The sequence below is a fragment of the Durio zibethinus genome, chromosome 9 (genome assembly GCF_047325235.1).
Source record: "Durio zibethinus cultivar Kanyao isolate XHJ-2024 chromosome 9, ASM4732523v1, whole genome shotgun sequence".
NCBI lineage: Eukaryota > Viridiplantae > Streptophyta > Magnoliopsida > Malvales > Malvaceae > Durio > Durio zibethinus.
The window spans coordinates 1988693-2015055 of record NC_143170.1 but is presented as its reverse complement, the minus strand read 5'-3'; the positions used below and the strand labels follow the sequence as shown (position 1 = coordinate 2015055).

Below are 26363 nucleotides of genomic sequence, written 5' to 3'. Positions count from 1 at the left end.
ATTTACTTAAGATCGAGCATGGCTTGAGTTCATGAGTTTTTTGAATAAACCAGAATAGCTCACATCTCCTGGGGGGGTTTGTTTACTTGTTTAACAGTTTATATTTTGCTTCTGAGAGTACGTTTGGCATGAATTTTACACTTAAAGTTTTTTGGAAAAATGGTTACTTGTTGATGTTTCCTTCAGCCGTCTTTTGAACCTGGGTTTTGGACGCAACCTTACGTTTCTCATTGCGATTAGGGTATAATCGAGTTGATACAGTAAAAAATTCGAGTTTCAGTTCAGTTCTCAATTCGAGATTTGATATTCGATTTGAACTCAATCGAATTTTATTTTTTTAATTCAAATTTGATTCGTGATTAAAATCGAGTTATTCGAATTTATTAGATTAAGTTAGATTAATATGTTAAAATAAACTCGATTTTTATATTCAATAAGAGTTTGATTATTTATATTCGAATTCGAAATATTTTATTAATTAAAATAATAAAAAAAATTAAATATAAAAATTCGATTAGATTCATGAGTTACTCGAGTTAGATATAAAAATTTTTAAATTCAATTCGATCGATAAATTGAATTATTCGAACTTGAATGCGATTCGATAATAATTAAATTGAATTTAAATTTTATTTAAATTCAAATAATTTATAAATATTAATATATTATTTACATTTTTAGCTATGAGTGAACTATAACACTTTTAGCTGAACTATAGCACTTTTAGCTGTGAGTGAACTATAATATTTATATTGATTTTGGGGCGCAACCTGGGTTCAAGCGTGTAAGAACCTCGTGAAGATGAAATATGAAAAGGAAAAGAAAAAGGCTTCTGTAAATGGGGCTAAGAAAATTTTCAATTATCTGGACAACCAGATTGAACGTAAAAGGCCCAAGGCAAAATAGTAGGCTATAAAAGCATGCCAGTCCAAATCAGAAATTAAAGCCTTTTTAAACGGAATACAAATGCAAGAGCTCCAATACTCCTTCAGGCCTAATCTGTCCCAATATGCAAGTAAAAAGCCTAAGAAAGATGTATTTACCGTGATAAGCTGTCAACTCGCTTGATTTTCACCTACTCACCTTCTCATTAGGCTTTTGAAGTCGAATTTTTTTTAAGAAGATAAAAAATATGTAAATGTTAAAATTTAAAATTTAAAATTTAAATATATTTTAAAAATAATTATATAAATTAATTAAATTAAAATTTAAAATTTTAAAATTATAATTAATGACTGGCACTATATCTTTTTGAGTTAATTATATTCATTATGATTTATTTTGACCCTAAACCAATCTTGAAAAGATAGTTCTACTTTGGATCATTTGCACAGTTGATGCGATAAATTTAACAAATTTCAATAGAATGTTAAAACATGCAAATAATTATTTTTTTATATAATACTCTATTTTTAAATAATAAAAATGAAAAATTTAAATACTTGAACTTAAAATTTATCTATCAATCTTTTATAGTGATAAAGATAATAAATATCTATCATTGGATTATTTCATTGGCTGTTGTTGTTATCAATCTCAACTAAAAGATAGTAACATTTTTTGAAAGAAATTTGAAATTTCATTATTTAATAAATTCCAAAACCTTAATTCTTTATTTTTTTTTAAAATTTATAGAAAAAAATATCTTTAACATGCGACAAGCAATCACGCCGAATACATGCCCCCACCTTTAAAACCAAACCAAAGCTATCCCCGCCGATTTATCGGCCAGCTCGCCGGAACCTTCAAATTCTCTTCCGATTTTAACCTTTTCTCTCTCTTAAAATTTCCCACCCATCCTTTTTCTCTCTATCAACCCTGTTTCTTTCTCCACATAGCAAAAATAAGTGAAAGCCCGATAGAATCCAGAGAGAGGAAAATACGAAGACATAAAAATGGGTTAGCTTGTGCGCTTAGCTCCATCTCTCTCTGAAATAAAAAATAAAAACGAAACAAAAAAAATAGAAAACCCTAGATTTTGAGGGACCAGGGTCATTTGCGTCTTTTCTTGCAATGAATCGGCGATAACAGAAGCGATTAATATCACCGACAAATAAGAAGAAGAGGAGGAGGAGGAGAAGAGATAAGAGAAGATGTATAGAGGGGAGAGAGCGGCCGGTGGGCCCAAGGGAGAGCTGGGGCCAGTGGATCGGAAGCGGATCAACGAGGCGCTTGATAAACAACTGGAGCGATCGTCGCCGTCCACTTCAAGAGCGACCAACGGCAAGGATAAGTCCGCACACTCCCTCCTAATAGGGAAGCATCCACCTGATCATCATCGCGACTCTCGCCCCGTTTCTCTACCCAAAGCAAACGCCTCCGATGGTATAATCATAATCACATCTCCCTCTTTCATTAACGGAATTAGGATTTAATTTAGAAAAATTTTGGACTTTGTCTGTTTCTCATACGAGAAATTCAATTTTTGTTAACTTCATTTAATTTTATATCTAGGTTTAGGCTTGACTATTTTGAAACTGTAATTTTTTTTCATTATTTCAGTGTATTTGATTTCTAATGAAATTAAGTTTGCTAAAAGGTTTTGAAATTTATGTAACTGAAGCTGGAATTAAATGAAATTGTGAAGTTTTATTGTTGTTGATATTAATTTTTTTAAAAACATATAAGTAATGCAAATATTCTGATGCCTACGTTTGATAGATTGTGAGAAAAGATAAAGAGAGCTCAAAGGTTTCTATTGATATGCCCACAATGAAACTTAACTTTGAACTATATATGTTTCTCTAATTCTCTACCTCTAAAGTGGAAAAGGAGACATGTTTTGTTGCAGTAAGGTTCTTAATTTAGATTGTCACAGTGTTTGGTGTGACGAGATTATATGGATATTGGCCAAACCCTGTATTTGTATGAATTAACTTTCCTCAACGTCTGTGCTTATAGCTCAAATGAAGCATTGGCATTGAAATTAAGTTGGTTTTATCTTTTCCTGTTTTTCCTCCCTTTGGAGGGGTTATTCAATTTCCAAAATCAAATCAAATATATATGTTTTATAAACTTCCATATATTCAGTTTTGTAAGATTGTACTTGTATTTATTCATGATTACCATCCAATGATTTTTTTTTTCTTGCTTAACTGATTGCAAAAGTATTGCAAAACTTCTGTTGCTTAATTTTTTTTTTTTCATTTCCTTTATGCTTTTTTAACTGCATTATCTAGTTTTAGTGTTTTTTTTTTTTTTCTTGAACCATGTATTGAAAGTGAAGGTTGTTACCTTTTGGTGTGTGGTTACATTGCTTTCCAATTTCATTTGTTATGGACACATGCTGATGCAAATTTTGATTGCATCAGCTGCAGATGAATCTGAAACAGACAGTGAAGAGTCAGATGTTAGTGGTTCTGATGGGGATGACACATCTTGGATCTCATGGTTTTGTAACCTACGTGGAAATGAGTTCTTTTGTGAAGTTGATGATGACTACATACAAGATGATTTTAACCTTTGTGGGTTAAGCAGCCAAGTTCCTTATTATGATTATGCACTTGATTTGATTTTGGACATTGAATCTTCCCACGGTGAGCTTACAGTTTGTTTCTTCTCATTTTAAGTTGTTTAGGATGTGTGAAAGGTTTTTCCATTTTGTTCTTGTTGAAGCCTTTGTGTGCCATTTGTTTATTAGTTTTTGAGAGTATTGGCTTTAGTCTCATTTATGTTCTTTGAAGCAGCTATTTTTGGGATATAGTTCTATCTAATCTGACTGTGCTTAAATATTGAGGATGGAAAATTTTTAAAATTTTTTCTGTATTTGATGTTCTTGATAACACTTCAATTTAAGTGGAACATATCATTTATGTCATCTAGCATGATGTCAAATGTCTTTTTATTTTCTTGCAATGAGTAAATCATATTGGGCTGAAATTGATAGGAGATATGTTTACGGAGGAGCAAAATGAATTAGTTGAATCTGCAGCAGAGATGCTTTATGGTCTGATTCATGCCCGATACATATTGACAAGCAAAGGAATGGCTGCTATGGTGAGATGTTTGTCATGATATTCAATGTGATAGTTTCGTGTTTTCATAGACAGATAAATCGGAGAACTGATTACGTGAATATTTTTTTAAACTTTTACAGCTAGACAAGTACAAGAACTATGATTTTGGAAGATGCCCTAGAGTTTACTGCTGTGGACAACCTTGTCTTCCAGTTGGTCAATCAGATATCCCTCGGTCAAGCACCGTAAAAATATACTGCCCTAGATGTGAAGATATCTACTACCCTCGGTCTAAGTATCAAGGCAGTATCCTTTTGGCCATTGAACTTGTTTGCTACTTCTTGTTGCATGCATTGTGTGGGGAGATAACATGATTGTCATGTTCGTTATAGTTCCTGCATTGGGGTCTTAAGTTTTCTGCTCTCAGCATTTTGCAAACTTCCTACGAATAACCTGTTTCATGGCTAGCTATTTGGAGGGATAACTTAAGATTTCATTTTTTATAAAAGGAAACATGATAACTAGATATAACTGATAATTTATTAAAACAAAAAAGTTTGGATATCGAATTTGCTGTCTGAGATATTGTAATAAAACTCAATGTATGTTTTGTGTCAAAGTACATATAAGAGAGAGAGAGGAGTTTCCATCCTCAGAGTGTAGGTTATTTTCTCCAAAAATGACATTAACATTACTTCTTCCTTGGAGTTGGAGAACCATTTTTGTTATATTATTGGGAGGACCCTGTATGATGATCATACGGATTGAGAATCAATTGGAACAATTCAGTCTTTAGTCAATATGAGGTGGCTATCAGCGTGTACATCTTAGTATAAGTCACATGAATGCCCTGATATATTGTTATATGATCGATGTTTATATTTCCAACGCTTCTGCCTTTGTAAGCTTTGCTTTGAGTACGTAATGAGTTACCTTAATTCTATCTAGACATTGATGGAGCCTATTTTGGGACCACATTTCCAAACCTGTTCCTGATGACGTACGGGCACCTGAAGCCACAAAAAGTATCTCAAAGCTATGTTCCAAGAGTATTTGGGTTCAAAATCCACAAGCCATAATACTGGAATTTAAAGCTCCCTTTTGGGCAATAGTTCTCATGAGTTTGTACTGCCTAGCTTCTATTTTGGAAGTAATGCTTCGAAAGATCAGGTATAGTTCGGTAGTCTTTCAAGTAATCATGTTTTAGGTCCTTTCCTCTATATATGTTCCAAAAGTGACCATAAAGCATATTTGCAACCATCAAGTATTAATTTTCAATTTAGCAGCCTTCGCTGTGGGCTTCTTCATCGGAATTCTTTCTTGGTAGAGTTACTATTAAAGTGCATCTTACCTATACCCTCCGTTGTACTTTATTGATTATTTGATCAGTCTTTGCTCTGTGTATTGCCTTGTTCTCACAGTTTATTATATCCTTTATCATTTAACGGCCGTCACTTCGTGGATCAATTCTCCTATATATTGTAACAAAATGTTTCTTTCTGTAACAATTTGCTCGCCTTTCTAGCTCTTACTTTTGTAACACATTAAAGATTTTTGCCCTCATATTAGTTTTCTCTTATACGTTGGTGAACTTTTTGTGCTTGTCCTCTTATATTGTCTGTTTTAGGTAGTTATTGAGAAGAAGTTGCAGAGACTGAAAATGGAAACGAATGAAATCTTGGATTAAGCTTTTTCATTATGGTGATGTTATTAACTCTTCTCTTTTTCTTTTTGAGTACATGGAGCGAGAGAAAGAGCCATTAGGATTGGAATACAGGAAAGTTATTTGGTATGAAAAAGAAGGAAAAAAAATTAAGGGTATTTTTTATTTTGCCATATCTTTTTCAATTGGGCTTTGATTTTTGACAGTCTAGGCAAGGCTTGGCAATAGACAATGTAATTCCCCAGTAAAAGATTCAATAAGATATAAGAATAAAGAAGGGTCAGTAGTAAGAAGTTTGTTTAGAAGGGGACAGGCTATATTGGGCTTCTAAAGGCTTCTTTCGAACAAATAGGCCCGCTGTCAATGTTTGAGCAACGGTCTTGAATTGGCATTACATAACTGATTTAGAGATTGTTTTTTGATTTTTTGTTTCTTCCCAAAGGACAGAATTAAAGAAATTATATACTTGGAGATTGCTGTCCTAAGAGGCACAAATGCTTGGCAAGGGACAGACCAAGAAATGAAAAGTTAAGCCAATATGTCTTTGACTTCTACTTATTCTTGAATATGGTCCCAACCAGTCTCAAAATCAATGTCTTGTAATGAGCTTAGCTTTGTGCTTATTTGGAATCACTCCATGTTGCAAGCCATTGTGCCTCAGCTCACACACAGAATGAGTGGAGCCTCGATAAAAGCACGTAGGCCAAAAGTGCAGAAGCAATTGAATTGCTTTCTGAAGGCATTGGATTTTTACGCCTTCTCTTAATTCACTTCTCTATTGTAAGGATATTTTCAAATTTTATTTGGATTTAATTTTCGTTCTCGAATAATTTTAAAAACATATTTTCTTACATGAATCTAAATCTTTCCTCAGTACTGAATCCTAAGTGAAAAAAATGAGACTCCTCTCCTTTGATTTAATTCATATGATCTTAATGTTCGGACGTCACTTCTTGGCTATTATAAGCCGAGGTCATGTTGGCTAATACAACTATTTTGATTAGGAGTGATAATGGTTCAATCGGATGAGATTTGATTTGAATTTTTTTTTAATATTACATGATATTATCAAAATTTAAAATTTGATTCAAATTAAATTTGAATTTTTATTTGATCCAAATCAATTGAATTTTATCAATTTAATTTAGTTTGATTTATTGATTTTTAATTTTGTTTAATTTTTGTATATTATTTTAATATAAAATTTTAATATATTTAAGTAGATTTTATTATAAAATTATTATTATTATTTTAAAAAAATTTTAAAATATATAATTCCATTCGATTTTTTTTATTTTTTAATAAAAAATTTGATCAGAATATAATATATATTTAATATTTAAATTTGATTTGAACTAAATAAAAAATTAATTTAAACCAAATCGCACACCAAAATTTCAAATCTGATTTCAGATTTTTTTTTTTTTTTTTCACAATGAATATAGTCTTGTTTTTGCCTATCAGCGGATGGTGCAGTAGCCTCCAATGAAGGGATTAGGAAACAAAGGCCATATGAAAAGGAGATGTCGCGGATAAGAACAAAGCAAGGCCACCCAGTTGCTGTTGTCAAGGAGGTGGAGGCTTCATCTCTCTCTCTCTCTCTCTCTCTCTCTCTCTATATATATATATATATATATATATATATTTTTTTTTTTTTTAACCAACGAAACTATGAAATAAATTTATAGGTATGCTCGTCTATAGTTCAGACAGTTACACTTCACCTCACAACAGTTATCATATATTGTTTAAGAATCTTAATTACTCTTTTGATTTAGTTTTCACCAAGAGATGTCCGAATGAAATATTCAGTTTTTAACCCTTGAATTGCAGGAAATTCTTTTCTTTTTTTACCTAACTTTTTATACCCAAAAAGCCAGCAAAGCAAAGTATGATCCTTCAAACAAAAAATTATTATATTTTAGTGGAAGATGGTATAAAGTATGAATTCAAATGAATTCAGAGTTTATCTCATTTGATTAATATTATAATATTAAAAAAATAATATTTAATAAATTTAAATTATAAATTTTAAGATTTATAAATTTTTTCTATTTCAAATTACAACCACATTAATAAAAAAATATATAAACCTAAATTCCTTGTTTCTTAAAGTCCACTTATTATTATTCATATAAATGGGCGTAAATATTATCACTTTTTTTTTTGAAAAATAGAAAAAAAAAATTAAAACAACATAAACCCTTGAACTTTATCATTTTATTTAAATAAAATATTATATTTTTATTGCAGTTAAATAAGTTTTTTATTTTTAATTTATATTTACATAAATTTTAAAATTTTAATTTGATCCAAAATAAACAATTAATTTTTAATTTGCATTCATATAATCTTTTGATCTTTAGTTTTTATTTAAATAAATCCTTAAAATTAATCAAAATTTTGTTTGAAATAAAAGTTTATGTAGATACAAATCAAACAGTGTGAGTTGATTCAAGTACAATAAAAATAAAGGACTTACTTGGAAAAAGAGAATGGTGGAGGGTTCTTTGAGTATTTTAACCAATGAAAATTTGATACAGTGGCATTTAAGAAAATGTAAGCAACACCAGGATGCTTTTGATAACCCCGTCAAACCACAAATGCGTGTTGCTTCCCAAGCTGGCTTTCGTCCCGGAATAAAAACCAGACATCAGACAAACATATAGCGGAAATTGGCTTCAAACACCACTTTGACTTGCAGTTATAAAAATAAACAGAGAGAAGATTTAGACAGAAAAGAGCAGAGAGTTTTCTTTATGTAAATGCATCAAAAGATATCTGGCGAACAGCTAGAGATCGGAAAAGTAAGTAGCGACTGCATCACTTCCGATTTCAACCATACTACTTCCCCACTACTCTTTTACTCTCATCAATTCAATCAAAACTACATTGAATCAACCCCACAAAAAAGTTCTGATTTTTCCATTCCAAACAAGCATCATCTTACCATCCAAATCCCATTCTCACCCACATCACCAAACGCATCACCACCACCATCGCCACCAGCGCCACCATCACCACCAGCGCCACCATCACCACCAACAACGACAACAACGCATCATTACAAAAAACCCAACTTTCAATATCATGAACCTTCCTTCCCCAATAATCCTTTTCCAACGCATGCTCTTCTCTCAACTCCCCACAAGAGGCCTATGATGACCCACAATTGTCGTTCTCATTCCCCAATACTTCCTTCTTTCAAGAACCACCATAACCACCGCAAAAGGGTTGATAGGTTAGCGTCATATTCTTCTCTTTTCCAATCTTTTTCTTGTTCTACTTATTTTGCTGTTCCTTTTGATACTCAAGAACTTGGTAGGAAACTTGTTCATCATTTGAACCGTGGCCGTTTGCTTTGTATCCACTTACGTTTTCTTGTTTTTCTTTCTCTTCCTTCAATTTACTTCTTGGTTTCGAATCCTTGGCGGTTTTTTGTGTTAAATCTTCTTGCTTTGCTTGCTTTCTCGCTTACCCTTTTGGTTTCTCTTAACCTTGCACTAACTCGATTGCCTTCGATTCGATTACTTCTTGCTCATTCATTACCTTCGAAGTTTAGTCAACTAGGTTCATCATCTATATCTTCAAAAGCTGTTGTTTGGTCAATTGGGTCAAAGCCAAAATCCGAGAAGGCCAATTCGGGGACTTGGGTGCAGCTTTACAGTAATGGGGATGCATATGAGGGTGAATTTCATAAAGGGAAATGTTCAGGGAGTGGGGTTTATTATTACTATATGAAAGGAAGGTACGAGGGGGATTGGATTCATGGAGAATATGATGGTTATGGTGTGGAAACATGGGCAAAAGGGAGCCGATATCGCGGTCAATATAGGCAGGGATTAAGGCATGGAATTGGGGTGTATAGGTTTTATACCGGTGATGTTTATGCTGGGGAGTGGTCTAACGGTCAGTTTCATGGATGTGGAGTGCAAACTTGTGACGATGGCAGCAAGTATGTGGGGGAGTTCAAGTGGGGTGTCAAGCATGGCCTTGGTCATTACCATTTCAGGTGAATTCTTGATCTTTCTTTTTTGGATAGATTAAGTACAGAATGTTATTAGATTTTTATGTTTCCCTGTCTGGTATACACTTGATTATTGAATGTCGGGAAAGCGCTGGAGGTTTGGAACTTTGAATTGCTGTGCTTCTACACCTCTATCTTATTTTATCCGGCTTGTGTTATTCTCATATTTTGATGGTTAAATCTCACATATTTTAATCATTTAGTTTCAGGCTGTAGATATAGAATAGACTTCTTATTTTAGATTATGGAACTAGTTATCACCCAGTGAAGTTGCAGCACAGAGTTCAAAGGACTGTTGACTTTTGAGTTCTACAGCTTTCCTCTTTTCTTTCTCTTTAATCATGTGATACTGGAAGTAATCTGCATTAGTTTTTAACTCAGAGAGTTGAAAAGTGATTTAGGTTTCTTCGCTGTTTAGTTAGTAGTCCTATTCTAGTTATTTGTTGGTATATATCACCAACATCCTGGGCAGTTTGTTGTTGTTTAAAGATTACCAAGATTGAATTTGAGCTTTTGCTTTTATTCTTATCTCCTTGATTCTTATTGGTTTCTTCATTGTGTTTCATGTGTTCCATATTGTTGCTCACTTGTAAATATACTTCCAATCGCCCATTGTAATCTTTTATACATGTCAAAGCCTTGAATGCTGATATTCTTGATGATAAGTCTTTTGTTCAAGATTCACCAAATTGCTTCCTTGTGGGGAGTACTTTAATAGCAAATTATTCTTTTATTTTATTTTATTTTTTTATTTGGGGGGGGAAGGACTCAAACCTAGCTCTTTGAGCAGGGGGTAGCAAAGGGATTCATGCACTTACCATTGAGCCAAATGGCCGTGCAGATTGTTCAAACTGTTTGAAATTTACTCTGCAACTTAGAGTCATCATTTATTGGGCAATTGTGGGATACAACGATAGGCCTAAATATAGATGTCAGTTTTAATGACTGATCAATTTTGTAATTCAAATGCAGAAATGGGGACATATATTTTGGGGAATATTTTTCTGATAAGATGCATGGATTTGGTGTTTATCAATTTGGAAATGGACACCGATACGAGGGAGCCTGGCATGAGGGAAGAAGACAGGGATTTGGTACATACACTTTCAAAAATGGTGAGACACAATCTGGTCACTGGCAAGATGGTGTTCTTGATGTTCTTAACGCACAAAACACCCATCTTGGAATCCCCCATGCTGTCACTCAATCCAGAGTCTTTAATGCTGTCCAGGTATAGTTCATATCATTGTCTGCCATTTATGTGGCTTCACTAATAGTTGATTTATCATCCCTTTTCTCTTTGAATAAAAACTTATGCAAGTAATCCTGAGAATATCGGTTGCCTACTATGAGTTCTCTTATAATTTGCTATCCTCTATATACAGGAAGCACGGCAAGCTGCTGAGAAATCTTATGACATTGCAAAGATTGATGAGAGAGTGAATAAAGCTGTGTCAGCTGCCAACAAAGCAGCCAACGCTGCCAGAGTGGTAGCTGTTAAAGCCGTACAAAAGCAAATGCATCATCACAACAGTGATAATCTACCAACTTCAATCGCCTAATATAGGAATATATGACCTCCAAAATGGTGCTTCGGTTTACAAATTCACAATACAGGCATCTTCTTTAGCTGTTCTCTTCAATTTTTGACATTATTCATTATTCCTTCCCGCTATAACAAATGATAACAAGGTACCTGCTTGGAACCACGTTCAGTCATTCAAGAAGATGGTTGATCATGGAGCAAGAGGTTGGCCTTCCCTTTTCCCTTTTTTTCAATGGCTTTACTAATGTATATAGGTTGAGTTTATGAGCGAAGGATGGCACTAAGGTGTGAGCCTGGTACTGCTTGTCGCTTTTTCTTTTTGTTAATGTAATTAGTTGTATTTTCCATATCCTGGAAGTCTGGGTAAACCATCCAGTCCAGCAAGCCTCTTGTGTACTCTGGTTAATGAGAATAACCGCAAGATGTTAACACTCTCTTGAACTCCATTGCTCACCGCACTATCTCTTTTTTCCTTGTTGGATGGGGAAGTGCAGGGTTCATTTATGGCATGAGCGCAAACGTGCGAAGTTGTTAAAAAACTTACCAGCAGTTACTACATTGGCAACACAGGTGACTTCGGTGAGGAAATACTTTCTTTTCGTTGAGATTTTACATTACATTGTATGAAAAATTATAGGGAGATACGGATTTTGTTGAGAATTTTCAACATTTTCTGACTATCGATTCAACAGTATACTTGACTGTGGTGCAATTGGGATTGTCCCAAAATGTGATAGTGGCCTTAACCCACTCATCCTGATATATTCACTTTAACAGGCAGCTACAGGCCTAATCCCATGGAAACCTCATCATAAGCTTCCTTAACAGGTACAACCAGACCCATACCAAGCCCAATTCTTCCAACTCGCAGGACCCAAATTATGCTTTGGACAGAAATTTGACATAAACATTCTTCTAGAAGAAGTTCTTCTATAGTGACCCCAACACCCATCTCCAAGTCGCGAGTCAATCTGCAAATAACAAAGTGGATGTCATGTCAAGGTTAAATCTGACGGTAAAGTTCCATCAGTATTTTGGGTGACCGGATCAAAAGTGTGGATGGGATGCTTTTCCGTTTGACGACTCTCAAAATTTGTGACCGACGTTTCAGGGAGCATGGAAACAAATTCTTCCCTTGAGATGTTTGTTTGGATGTGGGCTGTGCTGATTGCATTTTGGGAGTCAACTTGTATGAGCAGAATGACTTCAGAGGGGGCATTGGCAAGTCAAGAACATAATCTTGGATTCTGTAAGCCATCCGAGAATGAAGAGTGGCTTGAATTAGGCTTGGCCTTGGGTCCATAGGGGCTCCAACAATTCCCACGTGAACCTGAGAGGCAGTGGCCTAAAATTTGCCTTGTAGAAACATGGAAATATTGGGGAGAAGTCACAAAGAATGTTTCAGCGTTGTGTGTCGTCTCGAACATCGCTAAACATACAGGCTGATACTGTATGAATCTAGAATCAAGCAAGGCGATTATAGTGGCTAATGGAAATCCTTCTGTGCCATGGAAGGTTAATCCCAACCGAATGGCTCCAAAACGAACATAAGAGTATCCTTGAGCAATCAACCAACTTGATGCAGATTAACAAGATGATGACGAAAGAAACAACTCACATATGATGACAAAAATAAAGTTTCAACACCAGATTCAGAAATAAAATTGAAAATTAAGCGCATAGCACATCATTGTCAAAAAAGATCTCAACAAGTCTAGCTAAAACATGCAAAATATCTTATGAAAATAGAATATGCCAATGGTAGCTCAGCTCTCAGTTTGCTCCCTCAGCCTCCTAATGGTACTCCTCACTGTTACAGCACTGGCAGTGCTGTTAAATAAAAAATGCAGTAACTAGTTAGTTACTTGGAAATCCAAAGAAAAGAAATTGAAGTGTGAAGAGGTACGATATAGATCCTTACTTCAAAGTATAAGCACCACCGGCTTTCACTTTCCCGCAATCCTTGCAGCCCCATATTCCCACAGCCTTTCTCTTCACTGCATACTGTAGCAGCAGAGTTTATTAAAACAAATACATGCAACTCAAATAAACAAGTGAACCAAAAGACGGAAAAAAAAAAACCCATAAGCCTCAGAAGCTATAGGATCAACCAGATAACCAGAAGCATACTACCTTTCCACAGAACTCGCAGAAGTACTTGCTGTGTTGACTGACCTCCATCTTCTTAATTTGCTTCCTCAAACTGGCACCATAACGGGTACCTTCATTAAGAGGCAAAACAAGGAATCAGAAGAGAACGAATTACACCAGGAATCAGAAGCACCTACCATATTTTCCAACAATTCCTGCCTTCTTCGTTCTCTTTGTCTGCAACATCAACAAATGAATGGAGTTAACGAATTACACCAAGAAACAACATAAAACAACTGATCAATAATCACACATGGCAGCAATCAAATCACCCCATATTGCTTTCTTCCTGTTCAACTCTCCACAAAACTACATTACGAGGCTATAACTAAACCAATCCCAAGATATATCTAATTTCTTCTCTAAATTCTAGCCTTTAGATACTAAATCAAAATAATAAACAAATCAGTCAACAAAAATCAAGAATAAGGGACCGAAATTGGCACTAATAAGGCAAACTTATGAATAACCCAAAATTTTTAATATGATTGTTTGGCTTCCTGTGTAAATTTCTTTTGCTTCTATGTTGCATCAGAAATGAAACTTTGAAGCGAAAACATGACATGATGGATAACAATTTTTGTAGAAAGCACTTTCCCAGAAAACAAACACATCTATAAATATATACAAATGCAACAAAGGAAATTTTTTCCAGATATGAAAGCAGAGAGTACCATTGTGGCAAGATTGGGAGGATCTCTGACTGTCTGGTCCGGAAGGTGAGTGGCGGCAATTCGAGAGATAGCAACAAAGGTGAGCTAGGGTTTTCTAATTAGGGTTTTATAAAAACTTGAAATCACCGGGTCAAGACAATCGGGTAAGGTCCAACCCAACCTAGAGTCCTACCTTGGAACAAATAAATATCACGGGCCACGCCCAAGTGTTAAATCCGTGATCGAATATGAATGATTGATTTAAAAAATTAAAATGTTAAAAAAACCAAGATAAACATTTCATTATTAAAATTTATAATGATTTAAATTTGAAATTGATCTGATTTAAATTTCTTTTAAAAAAAATCAAATTTACAACAAAGAAAACTTTGAGCTATAATTATCCAAATGTACTTAACTATAACAATTTTTTTCAAAAAACATTATATAACATTTATAACTTCGTGTTCAATCATTTCTATTATATTTTAATATTCTTCATGTATTAAATTAATTTTTTTTTAAAAAATTAAAATAAATAAATTTTTTAATTTTTTAAATTAAAATAAAATATATTATATTTAACAATTTAAAATAAATGATTACAAATCGAATGATAAAACTAAAACTCAAAATTTTTTTATAAAAAAATAAATTTTAATTGATTGAAGAACTATTAACGTATTAAATTAAATTTCAGTACTTATTTTCAATGGTAGCAACAAATGAAAAATTCGCATCTCTATCCAACGGATAGGATTATCTAATCATACGCTACAACCGTTAATACCAAATACACAGGAAGAAAACTCATGGGTGGTGGGGCCCCATTACTGAGTCCCTAATTTCCGGTGTAAATTGCCTAAATTATCGCTAATTTTTTAAACCTTCACCAGTTCACCCTCCGAGCCAAAACCCCTCCCCCTCCAAAACGACCATCGAAGCCAAAAAAACAGGGGGAAAAAATAATAATTCTAAAAAAAAAAACTTAAAAAATAATTTAAAATATAAAAAATTGTATGTAGATCACGAGAACACCTTGTATGATAAGCTCTTTTGGATCGGGTGGGGAGGCAATGGCGTCAAACTTTTAAAAAACCTTCCTTTTTTTTTTGTCTCCCCCGATCCTTTCCAAAGAAAGAAGCCTTCGCATCGCACGGAATCGGATTTCAAATGTCGTAACATTTTGATTATTTCTTTTGGAAAGATCGATGTTATTTGCTTTCTGATCTGCAATTGAATATTCGCTTCAAATTTTCTGTTCTTGTTGAGTTCTTGTGGAGAATTTACGATTCATTGGCTCGGCATTGTGCCGATCTGATCCGATCCGGATTTTGAATCTGCTGTTTTAGTGCTTTTGCCGTCGCGTCTTTGAATCGTCAATTGAGAATTCATTTAATGCTTGAAGACTGAATTTAAATTGAGAGAGGAGATATTCCGTTTCGTCTAGGATTGAAAGATGGATCCTTTAGCTGCGGTCAGCGAAGAGCTAGTGGAGATCGACGGACAAATCGCCGACATTTTTCGAGCTTTATCGTAAGAAATTAAATTCTTTTATTTTTCTGCAATGTAGATTTTCATCAGATTGTTCTGGTATAAATATTGATTTTTATTATTTCATTGCATAAAAAAACTGAAATATTTTGTCATTTTATCATCATTTATGACTCTATTAGAACTAACTTGAGCTTATGCTAATTACTGATTTCATAATGATTACAATTGTTTCTGCATTGGTTAAGATGTTGTTGTGTTCTCATTGCAGAAATGGGTTCCAGAAACTGGAGAAGGTTAAGGATGTTAACAGGCAGAGTAGGCAATTGGAAGAGCTTACCGACAAGATGCGCGAGTGTAAGAGGTATTTATTTTCATATTCATCCTTCCTTGAAAGCTATGTGAAGAAATAAAACGACTCTCACATTATGCTTTTGAAAGGGTATCTTACTGCAGTTTGGATGAATCAGAACAATGATGCTTTGGTTATTCATTTTATAAAGAAAAAATCTAAATTAAAGCACCCACCTGTTCTTGAGTTGATCTGTTCAGTAAAAATTGTGCTTGCTACTCTGCTATGCTGTTGCTGTTATGTTGTTATTTAAAAACTGTTTCTCCTTTCGTTTGAATTAAAATACTATCTACTTATCCTTTTCAGGCTCATCAAAGAGTTTGATAGAGAAGTGAAGGAAATGGAGAGTAGAACTGATGCAAACACCCACAAAATGCTGAATGAAAAGAAGCAGTCAATGGTGCTTTATTACTTTTATTTATTTTTGTTGCTTTTTAGTTAGATATTCTAACATGTCGTCTGAGTACCTTGTGTTCAAAGTTTTCTCAATCTTATGGGATTCTCATGCAGATCAAGGAATTGAATTCATATGTTGCCCTTAAGAAGCAGTAAGTTTATATACCATTAGAAGTTATCTATTTTGTTTATAGTGGAATGAAGCGATAACTTCATGCATGTTCATACTCTTACTAGTTGTAAATAATTTATAATGCATATGGATAGAGTTTATCCTTTTTTCAGGGTTACATACCCCTTCCCCATCTCCCTTCCAAATTCTCTCTTCTTTTCCTTTTAACCTTTTCTTTCGATCTTCCTTGCGAACTTGTGCCAGTAAACTAAAGTTGTTATTGATTGAAAATTGGTAATTTGTTAAGGTAATTACTACAGATATCATGCAATAATAATTCCACTGGTATCGATAAGAGCCAATTATCTGTTAAATGTTCTGTTTCATTGTATTGATGTATAATTTGGCTTTGTTTGACATTGTTGTACTTGTGTTACAGACATCAAAGCAATCTTGAGAGCAACAAACGAGTTGATCTCTTTGATGGGCCTAATGAAGGCTTTGGGGAAGAAAATGTCTTGCTAGCTTCATGTAAGTATATCAGCTTTTCTGATTTTAGCTGATTTGTATATGTGGAAGTTCAAGTTGAAATTTTGTGTTAGACATCGTGCTTTCATAATCAGTGTTCTTTTCTGGCATTGATAGTATACACAGATGCACTAACTCTTTTGCACCAAATATTGTCTCCTTTATTTTTCTTTTCCTTTTAAGTGTGGCCATAAGCCCATAACAATTCTCACTTTCTTGTTTTGTTTAGAGTGATTATGTAATGGTAGTGGTTTTAAGATGTGCCAGTAATTTTGTGCTAGTGCTAGAATATAAGTTGTCAAACACACTTAATCTGACAAGGAATGAGAGCCTTGACAAAGAAACCTCTGGTCATTTGATTGAACATTATCTTGGACCTTATAAATAAAATCAACTTGGTTGTAATTGCACTGCAGCTATGACAAATCAACAGCTAATGGATAGAGGAAATCAGATGATGGATGAGACTGATCAAGCCATTGACAGGGCTAAGAAGGTTAGTTTAAACTTTTGCTGTATCAGATCTGTAAAATATCCTCCATCTTTCTCTACTGTGAAATAATTGGTTGTATTTGGAGTTTTAGTTCTTGAAATTTTTTTTTTATGTTAAACTTAAAGCCAACAAAAGGCAAGAAGTCTTGGGATGTACCTCCTCTTAGCTCAATTCCCCCCATGTCATTAACTTTTCCTGATTTCTAGGGCTGTTGAAAAATGAAGACTAATTTTTGCCTGTCCCTTGTTTATAATAGGTTGTTCAAGACACTGTCGATGTTGGAACTGAGACTGCTGCAGCTCTCAAGGCTCAGGTACATAACTTGAAAGCATTAAGAATTATCAACATCATGGCATTTTGCTATATCTTAGGTTCAATTATCTGTTTTACTCTTTGGTTGTATTAATCTTTTGAGATTCTACAGTGATATTCATACTAAGATATGTTATTTCTGTCATATTTAGACTGAACAAATGAGCAGGATAGTTAATGAGCTGGATTCTATACATTTTTCAATCAAGAAAGCATCTAAATTGGTCAAAGAAGTTGGTAGGCAGGTCCATCTCTGAAACATCCACTTCCTTTCATTCATATACACTCTTTAGCATTAAATTGTATTTACTAATTTTATTTTCCTTCTGGACACAGGTTGCTACTGATAAATGCATTATGGCATTGTTGTTTCTTATTGTCATTGGTGTCATAGCCATCATAATCGTGAAGGTACTATATTTCTCAACCTCGCTCCAAAATCGACTTCTGAACTAACATCTTACCTTTGATTGTGTGTAACTGGCTGACAATTAGAAGCAGTTTTTCTAGATTCAAAGTTCTACAGTGCCATGTGAAAAGCCGCCTATGTTAATTTATCTTCTCTGTTCACATGGTGTATATAAGTCTGCTCAATTATTGGGTTTCCTTTTTCAGCTTGTGAATCCAAACAGTAAGGACATCCGAGATATTCCAGGATTAGCACCACCGGCAATGAACCGACGGTTACTTTGGACTCCTGATTGAAGAGTTAGAATGAACCATCTGATGATTTGTCAGGATTTTTTGCAGCCACATTGAATTGAAGAATCACCAGCTATAACCCCGGTGGCTACAATAGTTGGAGAACTGATATGGTTGTGGAATTGATCTTATTTTACGATAGTTTTGGTGAATGCATGAAGAGTTTGGCAGAACTTCCCACGTGCTACCCCCAGGACATTTTTCTTCCTAGACTGAAGAAATTAACCCCGTACACGAGAGGGAAGGTTATGTATTTGAGAGCGCATTGGTTCGTAGCATACCTTGTATAATATAACACCTGCATGATTCTTTATTTCTTTTACTCTCTACATTGTTCTGGATTTTCGATGTAGTGCTTTTATTTCTACCATTGAGTTATTTTAGATCTGACAATTTAAAATTAATAAAATTTTAGTAATAATTATATATAAATTTAATAAAATAAAAAAAAATATTTTATAATTTCGTATTTATATAAATTATGGTATACAACTTTCGTATAAAAAATAATATAAATATACGAATTTCAATAATCAAATCATCAAATCTAAATTATTTAGTCAAACCTTTTGAAAAGCTTGGAAAACAGATGTCATAATTCAGGCATCTGCCTTTTCTTTCAGCGTCGTTATGGAAATCCTCACAATTTGTTGAAAAGTAGATTTATTTTCAACTAAGCAACAAAATAAAATAACTTTCAAGTCTAGATTTTTTGCTTGGTTATGAATCTGTGAAATTGGGGTTGACACAATAAAAGTGTGTCATTATTGTGTTGGAGCAACGCGAATTCCTGCCATTGGAAAATGACTATGATCGTCTAAACTAATTGGGCTAGGGCCTTTTATCAATTGGCGGAAATGAAATAGCAACAACTTACAAAGGAGAATATTGTGAGCCCAGTTACGGCCCAATCATATTTTAATAAAACCAAATCGCCTTCAGAAAACAAAATATAAAAAAAAAAAAATGGAAAAAACGTTCACTCTCATTCAAACGATTGCCACCGCCGGCGTCTTCTCCGCCGTTTCTTACTGGTAGCTATTGCTCTGGAATCTCCATCTGTCAGAGTTAGAATCTTTTTTTTATGTTTTTCAAAATCTTTGATTCAGGTACGGATTCATGTTTGGCAGAGAATCGGCTCGTAAAGAACTGGGAGACTTGATCGAAAGCCTTCGCCGCAATAATTCAAACTCCTCTTCTTCATCATCTCCCCCGCATTCTTAATCGGTATTTCCCAGTTCTCTGACTTTGAGAATTTTCTATCAAATGTGATATAACTGATTGACAGCTTCGTTTTTTGTTTCTTAGTTGTAAGTGGGGGTTTAGTTAGAGGAAAGTTGGCTACTTTCCAAGGAATTTAATCAATGGGAAGGAGATTCCCACGTTTGGTATGCCACCCACATTCCCACGAATGTGATTTTACCACGGGGATGTGGGAAAGTTATGAAATTTTTTGCAGGTAAAATTGCGATTAGGGCAGTTACTAAATTGAAACCCTAGCCGCCCCTCATTCCCCTTTTTTGCTAGTGGGAATTTGGCAGGACAAGCTGGCTGGAAACGCTACTCTACCTTATAGAGAAACTTGGTGAGAGATGTCAGGATCTAGGTGGTTGATCTTGGTAAATTGGTCATTGTTTCGAATACATGGCTGATGATGCAGCAAGGAAAAGGAAAGTATATGGTGTCATATCTAAGATTGAACGACTTACGGAGGAAGAGGCCATAAAGGTTGGAGCTATTATAACTTCTGATACTGCAAAAACCAGTTACCTTTTTTCAGTTCCTGGTCATTCTGAAAAACTTTGTGAGGATTCTACATGGTGGATCCCAGTAGATATGTTTTGGTTTTGGACATTGGATCCATGTATTATCTATTAACTGCTAAAAAATTTGTACTTTAGTACTTTGATATTTTGTTCCAGCTATTAACTGCTAATTAGGAACTTCCGGTTTCATTTCCTTTGTGCAAATTTCCTGCATGAGGTTGTTTCATTTGATTATTGACTTTGAAATTTGTTATCCTGTTTTTCTGCTCCTGTCTCAGTTGAAATTTCTCCAACTCACTGCATCTTTTATATGGCAATTTCTGAATGTCTTTTCTCTTAAAGTTGAATTCCAAGAGTTGATACATGAGGCATTTTTTACTGGTTTAGGATTCAGGGATTTAAACTAAATATCTTGATGAATGTCCAAATTATAATCTTTTCATCTGCTTTGTGGCAAATTCAGCTACAACATGGAAGCATCAAGGAGCTGTGAATGAATGACTTTCCTCCTCAAGTCTTGGAACTTGCCAAAACGAGGCATATCGGGAACATAGTTAGGAGTGCTCCCTTGGACTTCTCTGGCTGTGTATTTCATGTGTTGTACTTTCTCTGTAGAAAATTTTTGTAACGATTCGACATATTGGGTTCATTATGTAAAACCTTTCTTCTATGGTTGAAAGAATTATTGGAAACAAACTAATTTAGGTGTACAATTTCAAACAAAACACATTATGGAGCAGCTTAACAATACATAATTGTGTTTGATAATAAGTGCCTTTGGCCATTGTTAAGTTACTGAATAGGTTTTTCAAAGTAGGGCAGGTTTTCATGATTCAACCATAGTCTATAACTTTTTCTTCTATATATAAATTAAAGAAAATGATCAAATTTATCACTCTGCTATGTTGGGGTTTTATATTTACTGGTCACTGGTAAATTAAATAGTAAATATGAAGCGCTAATGTAGCAGAATGATAAATTTTATTTTAGTTTTTATAAATAAATTATTCTGAATTGCAAACAAAATGATTCTTTTGTTAGGAGCATTTTGTAATTTTGTGAATCTTATGATTTATTGTGTCCATGTTTTTGATGTTCCCCTCATTGTAGAAGTAGCACAATTTTTATCAAGTGTCTGCCAAATTATAGGTACTTTGAAGAATGCTTTATGTAGCATTTGAATGCTCCAAATTGGCCTTTAAATGTATTGGAAACGTAATCAATAAAGTAGAAATAAGGACATTTATAATTTTATTTTACCAAAAAAAAAAAAAACATCTATAAGAATTTTAGAGCTCTTTTGGATTGGTTAAAATGATACTATGCAAAATGAATTGGACTGATTCAACCTTCATGGCTGGCCAAAACAATTGGAAGAGAGAAAAAAAGATGTTGGCCTAGATTGAATGAAATCTCCATATAATTTATGCAGATGCAATCATTTTATTTTGATTTTACCCATCTGTTACTTTGGCATATGATACCAACAATTATGGCGTATCTGGAATATAGTCCTTGCTCTATTTTGCATTTTTTTTTAGCTTATGTATTGTTGTATGTGGACTCTGTACATAGTTTCTATACAAGAGCAGCCTCCTTCATTTTCTCCACATTCTTGTCACTGATAAACCCAATGTAAAGGTTTGTCCCCTGGGAGTCACACTCTGAAATTTTCCTACCTCCTTCGGACATGGTTTTCACAAATTCCACCAAGTGCCGCCAGTTGTCCCCTTCAAACAACCTTTTGTTCATTCTTAAATATGTAAATGCACTCAATCCGTTGCCTGAATCTGATCTACTTGTTGCCAAAACTTGTGCAAATCCACCAGCATCATACCTCTCCAGTGCATTTTCTCCAGCAAGCTCGACTCTAGCTGTCTTTGTTGCCATCTTTACTTGCCTTACTAATCCCTCCGGTGAACAGTTTGCATACTCAGGTTGTTCCTCATCTCTCATTTCCATGCAGGTGAAGTTGAACACATCTCCATGTTTACTAAACATTTGTGCAATTGGGAGGTAACCATCTCGAAATCTTGTATTATAATACCCTGCTGTTAGTTCAGCAGCATGAGACCTTGTTCTGTAATGCCAGTGAATTCCAGCTATCTTTCCAGACAGTTTTGCTCCAGTTCCATGGAATGTTCCTTTTGCTGCTGCAAGTATTCTATCTCCATGCTCTAGTAGCTTTCCAGAGTACCACTCTAGGAAGAACTGTCCATACTCGGTGTTCCATGTTCCATCCCTTCGGAAAAACCCAGTTTCTTCAGGAAGTTGTTTGTAGTGGCCAGAATCATGTGGCCCGCTTTTTCCCCAATCTTTCTTCCCAATGGCTTCTGCTGCTGCTTCAAGTGAAGCTCTCATATACTGTTTCAAAAGACTTGTTTAGGATTTAGGAGCAAACAATCTAAGTTTATATCTCATTCGATATTGCTATTGTGTCATTTTGTTCCCAAAAGGTAACACTAAAAGGGAAACTTCGTTTTAGTTCATCAAATTCAGTAATTTACCTTGTCATAGCACTGAAACTCTCCAATTCCGGGAAAGTTCCATGTTCCATTGCTTTCTGGATAAGCTGGGTATCTCAGCTCCCCACAAGGGCCCATCCCTACTTGAATTTCCTGAAATAGAAATTGCACTTGAGATTTCTAGAGTTTGTAAGTTGTCCAAAAAAATGTACCACTTGAGTAAAGAAATAAAACTGCATAAAACTTGATATTGATGCTTTTAAACATGTTGGTAGGCGCCTTTGGTCCATCAGTTGAATGGATTTCAGACTCTAATCGGAACCGATGTGTGATATGATGCAGGCACCTTTGTTTCGTTCCTTTTGTGATTAAATTCCCTTTTTTTTTTCTCTTAGCCTTTTTAGTACATCCATTCACATTGAGAAAAAGATTATCCTATTACTTGAAATTATTACAAAGATATGTAGAGTTGCATACTAATTACTAGTATTTCATGAGATCTTGATGTTGAAAGTATCCTCTGTCCTGAACTATAGCATCAGTATAGTTCGAGATTTATAGATGCTTACGACAATAACTCGTCCCAAGTAATCTCTGAACCTCTCCCTGAAGCTCCTCATGTAATCTGTGTAAGCCTGAATTGGTGTTCTTCCTCTGAGAACCGGCATCGAGTCACAACCCAAGGAAATGTATTCAGGATTCCTCCGCCCTGACCTATCAGTGTAGACAAGGTCTGGGTTCTTGCTGATTTCTTCTAGCACCCATGGAGGTAGAGGAATACTAAAAATTCAAGCAGAAAAATTTTGGTTTATGTTTCTATAACCGTCTTTTGCTAAGTAAGAATTTGAACATAATACATATTCTTTGACAGTAGAGTTGAAATACAAAACGTGAAGTAATACCTGCAAGAGTCTCCCACATTCCCTCCGCACTGATGAAAAGACATGACAACTTGGAGCTTTAGACCATGCTTTTCGACCATTTGGACAAGCTCAGCATACCCTTCCCAGTTGTACTTTAAAGGTCCATCTTTCTCTACCAAACCCCACCAAGCATCCACCATAACTCCTTCCACGCCTGCGCTCTTTAAGGCCATCAAACTGGCATTCATTGCCCGTGGCTTATTCAAGTTACCTCCTAGAGTTATTGTGTCAAGTGGCAACATCACAAAAACAGGCACCTTAGAGTTATTTCCATCATGGGAAAATGTTAGACCATGTAACTTCTCCCTTTTCTCACTATTCCTCCCTTCTGTGATTGAGATTTTCCCATGTAAGAGCTGTGCTTCCTGCATCGACATCGACATCGACATCGAATTTCTTGCTCGGAGTCGGCATGGTGGCTTCATTTGAGCAAAGCAAATGGTGCCTAAGAAATCATCAGGAGTTTTGAAGCTTTTGGTTTCTTTTAGATTAATGAAAGAAGTAGAAGAACGTAATGGTAAGGCCATGTTTCTATTTGCTGTTCTGGGAAATGAAGAGAAGGAAAGGAGAGGTGGGAATAAATGAAGATGGCTTGCATTCATTTATAAAAATGAAACTTTGGGCTAAGCCTCTGAAGAATACAATGTTGGTGGGCTGTGTTTTAAAGGGGAAAGAGTGCAAAAGATCAAAACAAGTAACCTCAATTTTTCCAGGTCATATTATCCAAGACGCGGTTATTCCTCGTCCATTCTTAACAAACAGAAGATCCAACACCAAGTGTAAGTTTTCAACGGTCACCAATACACACATTTTGAGTTGGCAGAACTGCCCTTGAGTGTTGGTTTTGTTGATTATTTGGCTATTCAAGGTCATATTATCCATACATTGGTTGTTCTTTCCTGAAATCAAGTTGTCAAGAGCAGGGTGAAATATCTTCAGAAGAGATAGTTTCAACTAACTGACAGGTTTTAACCAATATTTTATTCACTTCTAAATGGTAGTGAAGTGAATTTTCTCTATATATTTTCTTCAGTTACGTAACAAAATCATACTCAGCTATAGGAATAATATTAGTCGTTGAAGCAACTAGGATCATACTCAGCTATAGGAATAATATTAGTCGTTGAAGCAACTAGGTATGGTATTGCAATTTATGCAATTTATTTTATCATTTTATCAGTTTAGGTAGCATAATGAATTTGTGTACGGTGATTTATATTATTAGACAAACAATTTTTGTATTTTGAAACTTATAAATTAATGAAATAAAACTCATAATATGTGAGTCAATTTATTACAATATCAGATTAATTTTTTCATTTTTTCTTTGTTCTTCTTTTGCTCTATATCCTTTAAATGAATTTGCTAATGGCCAGTGTCATGCTCATAGAAAGGAGCTATAAATTCCACATCCGTTGTGTAATAGAATTGATCTTGAGATATAAATGTTCACATTACTTTCAATTTGTAAGATGTTTTTTATGGAATAAAATCATGAGGTCCAAACAAGATTAAAGCAGACAAAAAATCATAAATTGAGAACAAAATGAACAATATTTCATGAGTTGGTATAGAAGATGGTGGACTTTTGTTGGAGTGGAAAGGATCTCATGATCTTAAAGAGAAGCCATAAATCTCACATTGGATATGTGCTAAATTGATAACAAACAATATTTCAACCGTGACAAACGGCCTGGTGATACTTATTGTTGGTGAAAATAACTGTAATTTTAATTTTATTATAAACTTTGTCGATCAACCGATTGTATATTAGAATTGATCTTAGGATATAAATGTATGACAAACAAGTTTTATGACAAACTTTATTAATCTTACATAGGCATGGTCTTAAAGAGGAGATATAAATCTCACATCGACTTTATGCTAAAATTAATAGCGGACAATGCTTCAATCGTGACAAACAGTATGATGATACCTGTTGCAATAATTGTTATTTTAATTTTATTACAAATTTTATCAATCTCATATTAACTGTGTATGAAAATTGATCTTAAGATATAAATGTGTGACAAATAGATTTTATTACAAATTTTGTTAATCTCTAATAAGCTGTATGCTTGAATTGGTCTTAAAATATGAACGTGTGACAAACAGTCTTGTAATACCTGCTGCCGGTGAAAGTAACTGTAATTCTGCTAATTTTATTACTAACTTTGCCTTGATCCAGAAAACTGCAAACTTAAAAAAGTTAGCCTGTCCTTGATTTGTGTTCTGTACTACCTATTCAATTTCTGTGGCTAAAAAGTTCTTAGGATTTCAATTTTTCTTGGCTTTGATGGGTTTTGTCTAGAAATTTGGAGTGTCTGTTTTCCATTGCGAAAACATGAGACTGTGATCTTATCCAAACTTGGAACTGCTCCATTGATTTACTATATATGATTATGCTAACATTTAATCAAGTAGTTCCATCAAAATTGTTAACCTGATCAATGCCGTGTATTTCTTGCTGATAGGATCGAAGGTCGTCCATGTCACTCACGCGTAGGCGAGGCCTATCAGTTATTGTCTTATATTCCCAGCCACCATCGAGTTGAATTTTGAAAAACATATGACTGATGCCTTTTAGGAGTAATATCAAAGGCCAATCATTCAGGGGCCGAGTACAGATTTCTGATGACTGAAGGCAAGCATGGCATGCGTTTTCTTTCTTAAACCTCGAACAAAAATTGTAATTGATCCTATATTGTACTACAGCATCCATGTGAGAACCATGCTTATGGAAGAGTACGTTACTTCATTTGCCTTAGAAGGGCGAACAAATGCAGGCAATGAGATGTCGATTTGTCGATGGCAAAGAGGAAGA

The 26363-nt window shown here is 34.5% G+C and overlaps 6 protein-coding genes across 9 annotated transcripts; 4 read left to right on the top strand and 2 right to left on the bottom strand.

Annotated features, from left to right (window-relative positions):
• The first annotated feature begins 1667 nt into the window (after positions 1 to 1667).
• LOC111305053 (casein kinase II subunit beta-2-like) lies at positions 1668 to 5423 on the top strand. Of its 2 annotated transcripts, none has more exons than XM_022902221.2 (5): positions 1668 to 2325; positions 3312 to 3536; positions 3887 to 3996; positions 4097 to 4262; positions 4905 to 5423. In XM_022902221.2, the coding sequence occupies exons 1-5, from the start codon at positions 2094 to 2096 to the stop codon at positions 5033 to 5035; spliced, it is 864 nt and encodes a 287-aa protein (XP_022757956.1). In that variant the 5' UTR covers positions 1668 to 2093; the 3' UTR covers positions 5036 to 5423. The 2 variants fall into 2 exon arrangements, with proteins under 2 accessions (XP_022757956.1, XP_022757977.1); XM_022902242.2 differs by having other exon boundaries at positions 1724 to 2325; positions 3318 to 3536.
• A 2787-nt stretch (positions 5424 to 8210) lies between these two features.
• Positions 8211 to 11626, top strand: LOC111305031 (uncharacterized). Its single transcript, XM_022902192.2, has 3 exons — positions 8211 to 9631; positions 10619 to 10877; positions 11032 to 11626. The coding sequence occupies exons 1-3, from the start codon at positions 8385 to 8387 to the stop codon at positions 11206 to 11208; spliced, it is 1683 nt and encodes a 560-aa protein (XP_022757927.2). The 5' UTR covers positions 8211 to 8384; the 3' UTR covers positions 11209 to 11626.
• A 1164-nt stretch (positions 11627 to 12790) lies between these two features.
• On the bottom strand, positions 12791 to 14157 carry LOC111305043 (large ribosomal subunit protein eL43). Its single transcript, XM_022902212.2, has 5 exons — positions 14018 to 14157; positions 13481 to 13520; positions 13326 to 13414; positions 13114 to 13196; positions 12791 to 13022 (listed from the first exon to the last, which is right to left on the bottom strand). Exons 1-5 carry the CDS (start codon positions 14018 to 14020, stop codon positions 12959 to 12961), a joined length of 279 nt encoding a protein of 92 aa, XP_022757947.1. The 5' UTR covers positions 14021 to 14157; the 3' UTR covers positions 12791 to 12958.
• Positions 14158 to 15015: 858 nt separating this feature from the next.
• LOC111315139 (putative plant SNARE 11) lies at positions 15016 to 18817 on the top strand. Its single transcript, XM_022916731.2, has 10 exons — positions 15016 to 15532; positions 15762 to 15854; positions 16149 to 16242; positions 16353 to 16390; positions 16790 to 16881; positions 17295 to 17374; positions 17628 to 17684; positions 17836 to 17928; positions 18020 to 18094; positions 18299 to 18817. The coding sequence occupies exons 1-10, from the start codon at positions 15456 to 15458 to the stop codon at positions 18386 to 18388; spliced, it is 789 nt and encodes a 262-aa protein (XP_022772466.1). The 5' UTR covers positions 15016 to 15455; the 3' UTR covers positions 18389 to 18817.
• Positions 18818 to 19307: 490 nt separating this feature from the next.
• Positions 19308 to 20851, top strand: LOC111315119 (Putative membrane lipoprotein). 3 transcript variants are annotated; one of them, XM_022916721.2, is made up of 3 exons: positions 19308 to 19419; positions 19495 to 19612; positions 20615 to 20851. In XM_022916721.2, the coding sequence occupies exons 1-2, from the start codon at positions 19352 to 19354 to the stop codon at positions 19607 to 19609; spliced, it is 183 nt and encodes a 60-aa protein (XP_022772456.2). In that variant the 5' UTR covers positions 19308 to 19351; the 3' UTR covers positions 19610 to 19612; positions 20615 to 20851. The 3 variants fall into 3 exon arrangements, with proteins under 3 accessions (XP_022772456.2, XP_089621491.1, XP_089621490.1); XM_089765365.1 differs by lacking the exon at positions 20615 to 20851 and adding an exon at positions 19913 to 20050; XM_089765364.1 differs by lacking the exon at positions 20615 to 20851 and adding an exon at positions 19694 to 19829.
• Positions 20852 to 21528: 677 nt separating this feature from the next.
• LOC111305012 (beta-amylase 3, chloroplastic-like) lies at positions 21529 to 24187 on the bottom strand. The gene is made up of 4 exons (XM_022902168.2): positions 23519 to 24187; positions 23186 to 23396; positions 22659 to 22769; positions 21529 to 22515 (listed from the first exon to the last, which is right to left on the bottom strand). Exons 1-4 carry the CDS (start codon positions 24139 to 24141, stop codon positions 21730 to 21732), a joined length of 1731 nt encoding a protein of 576 aa, XP_022757903.2. The 5' UTR covers positions 24142 to 24187; the 3' UTR covers positions 21529 to 21729.
• Positions 24188 to 26363: the final 2176 nt, after the last annotated feature.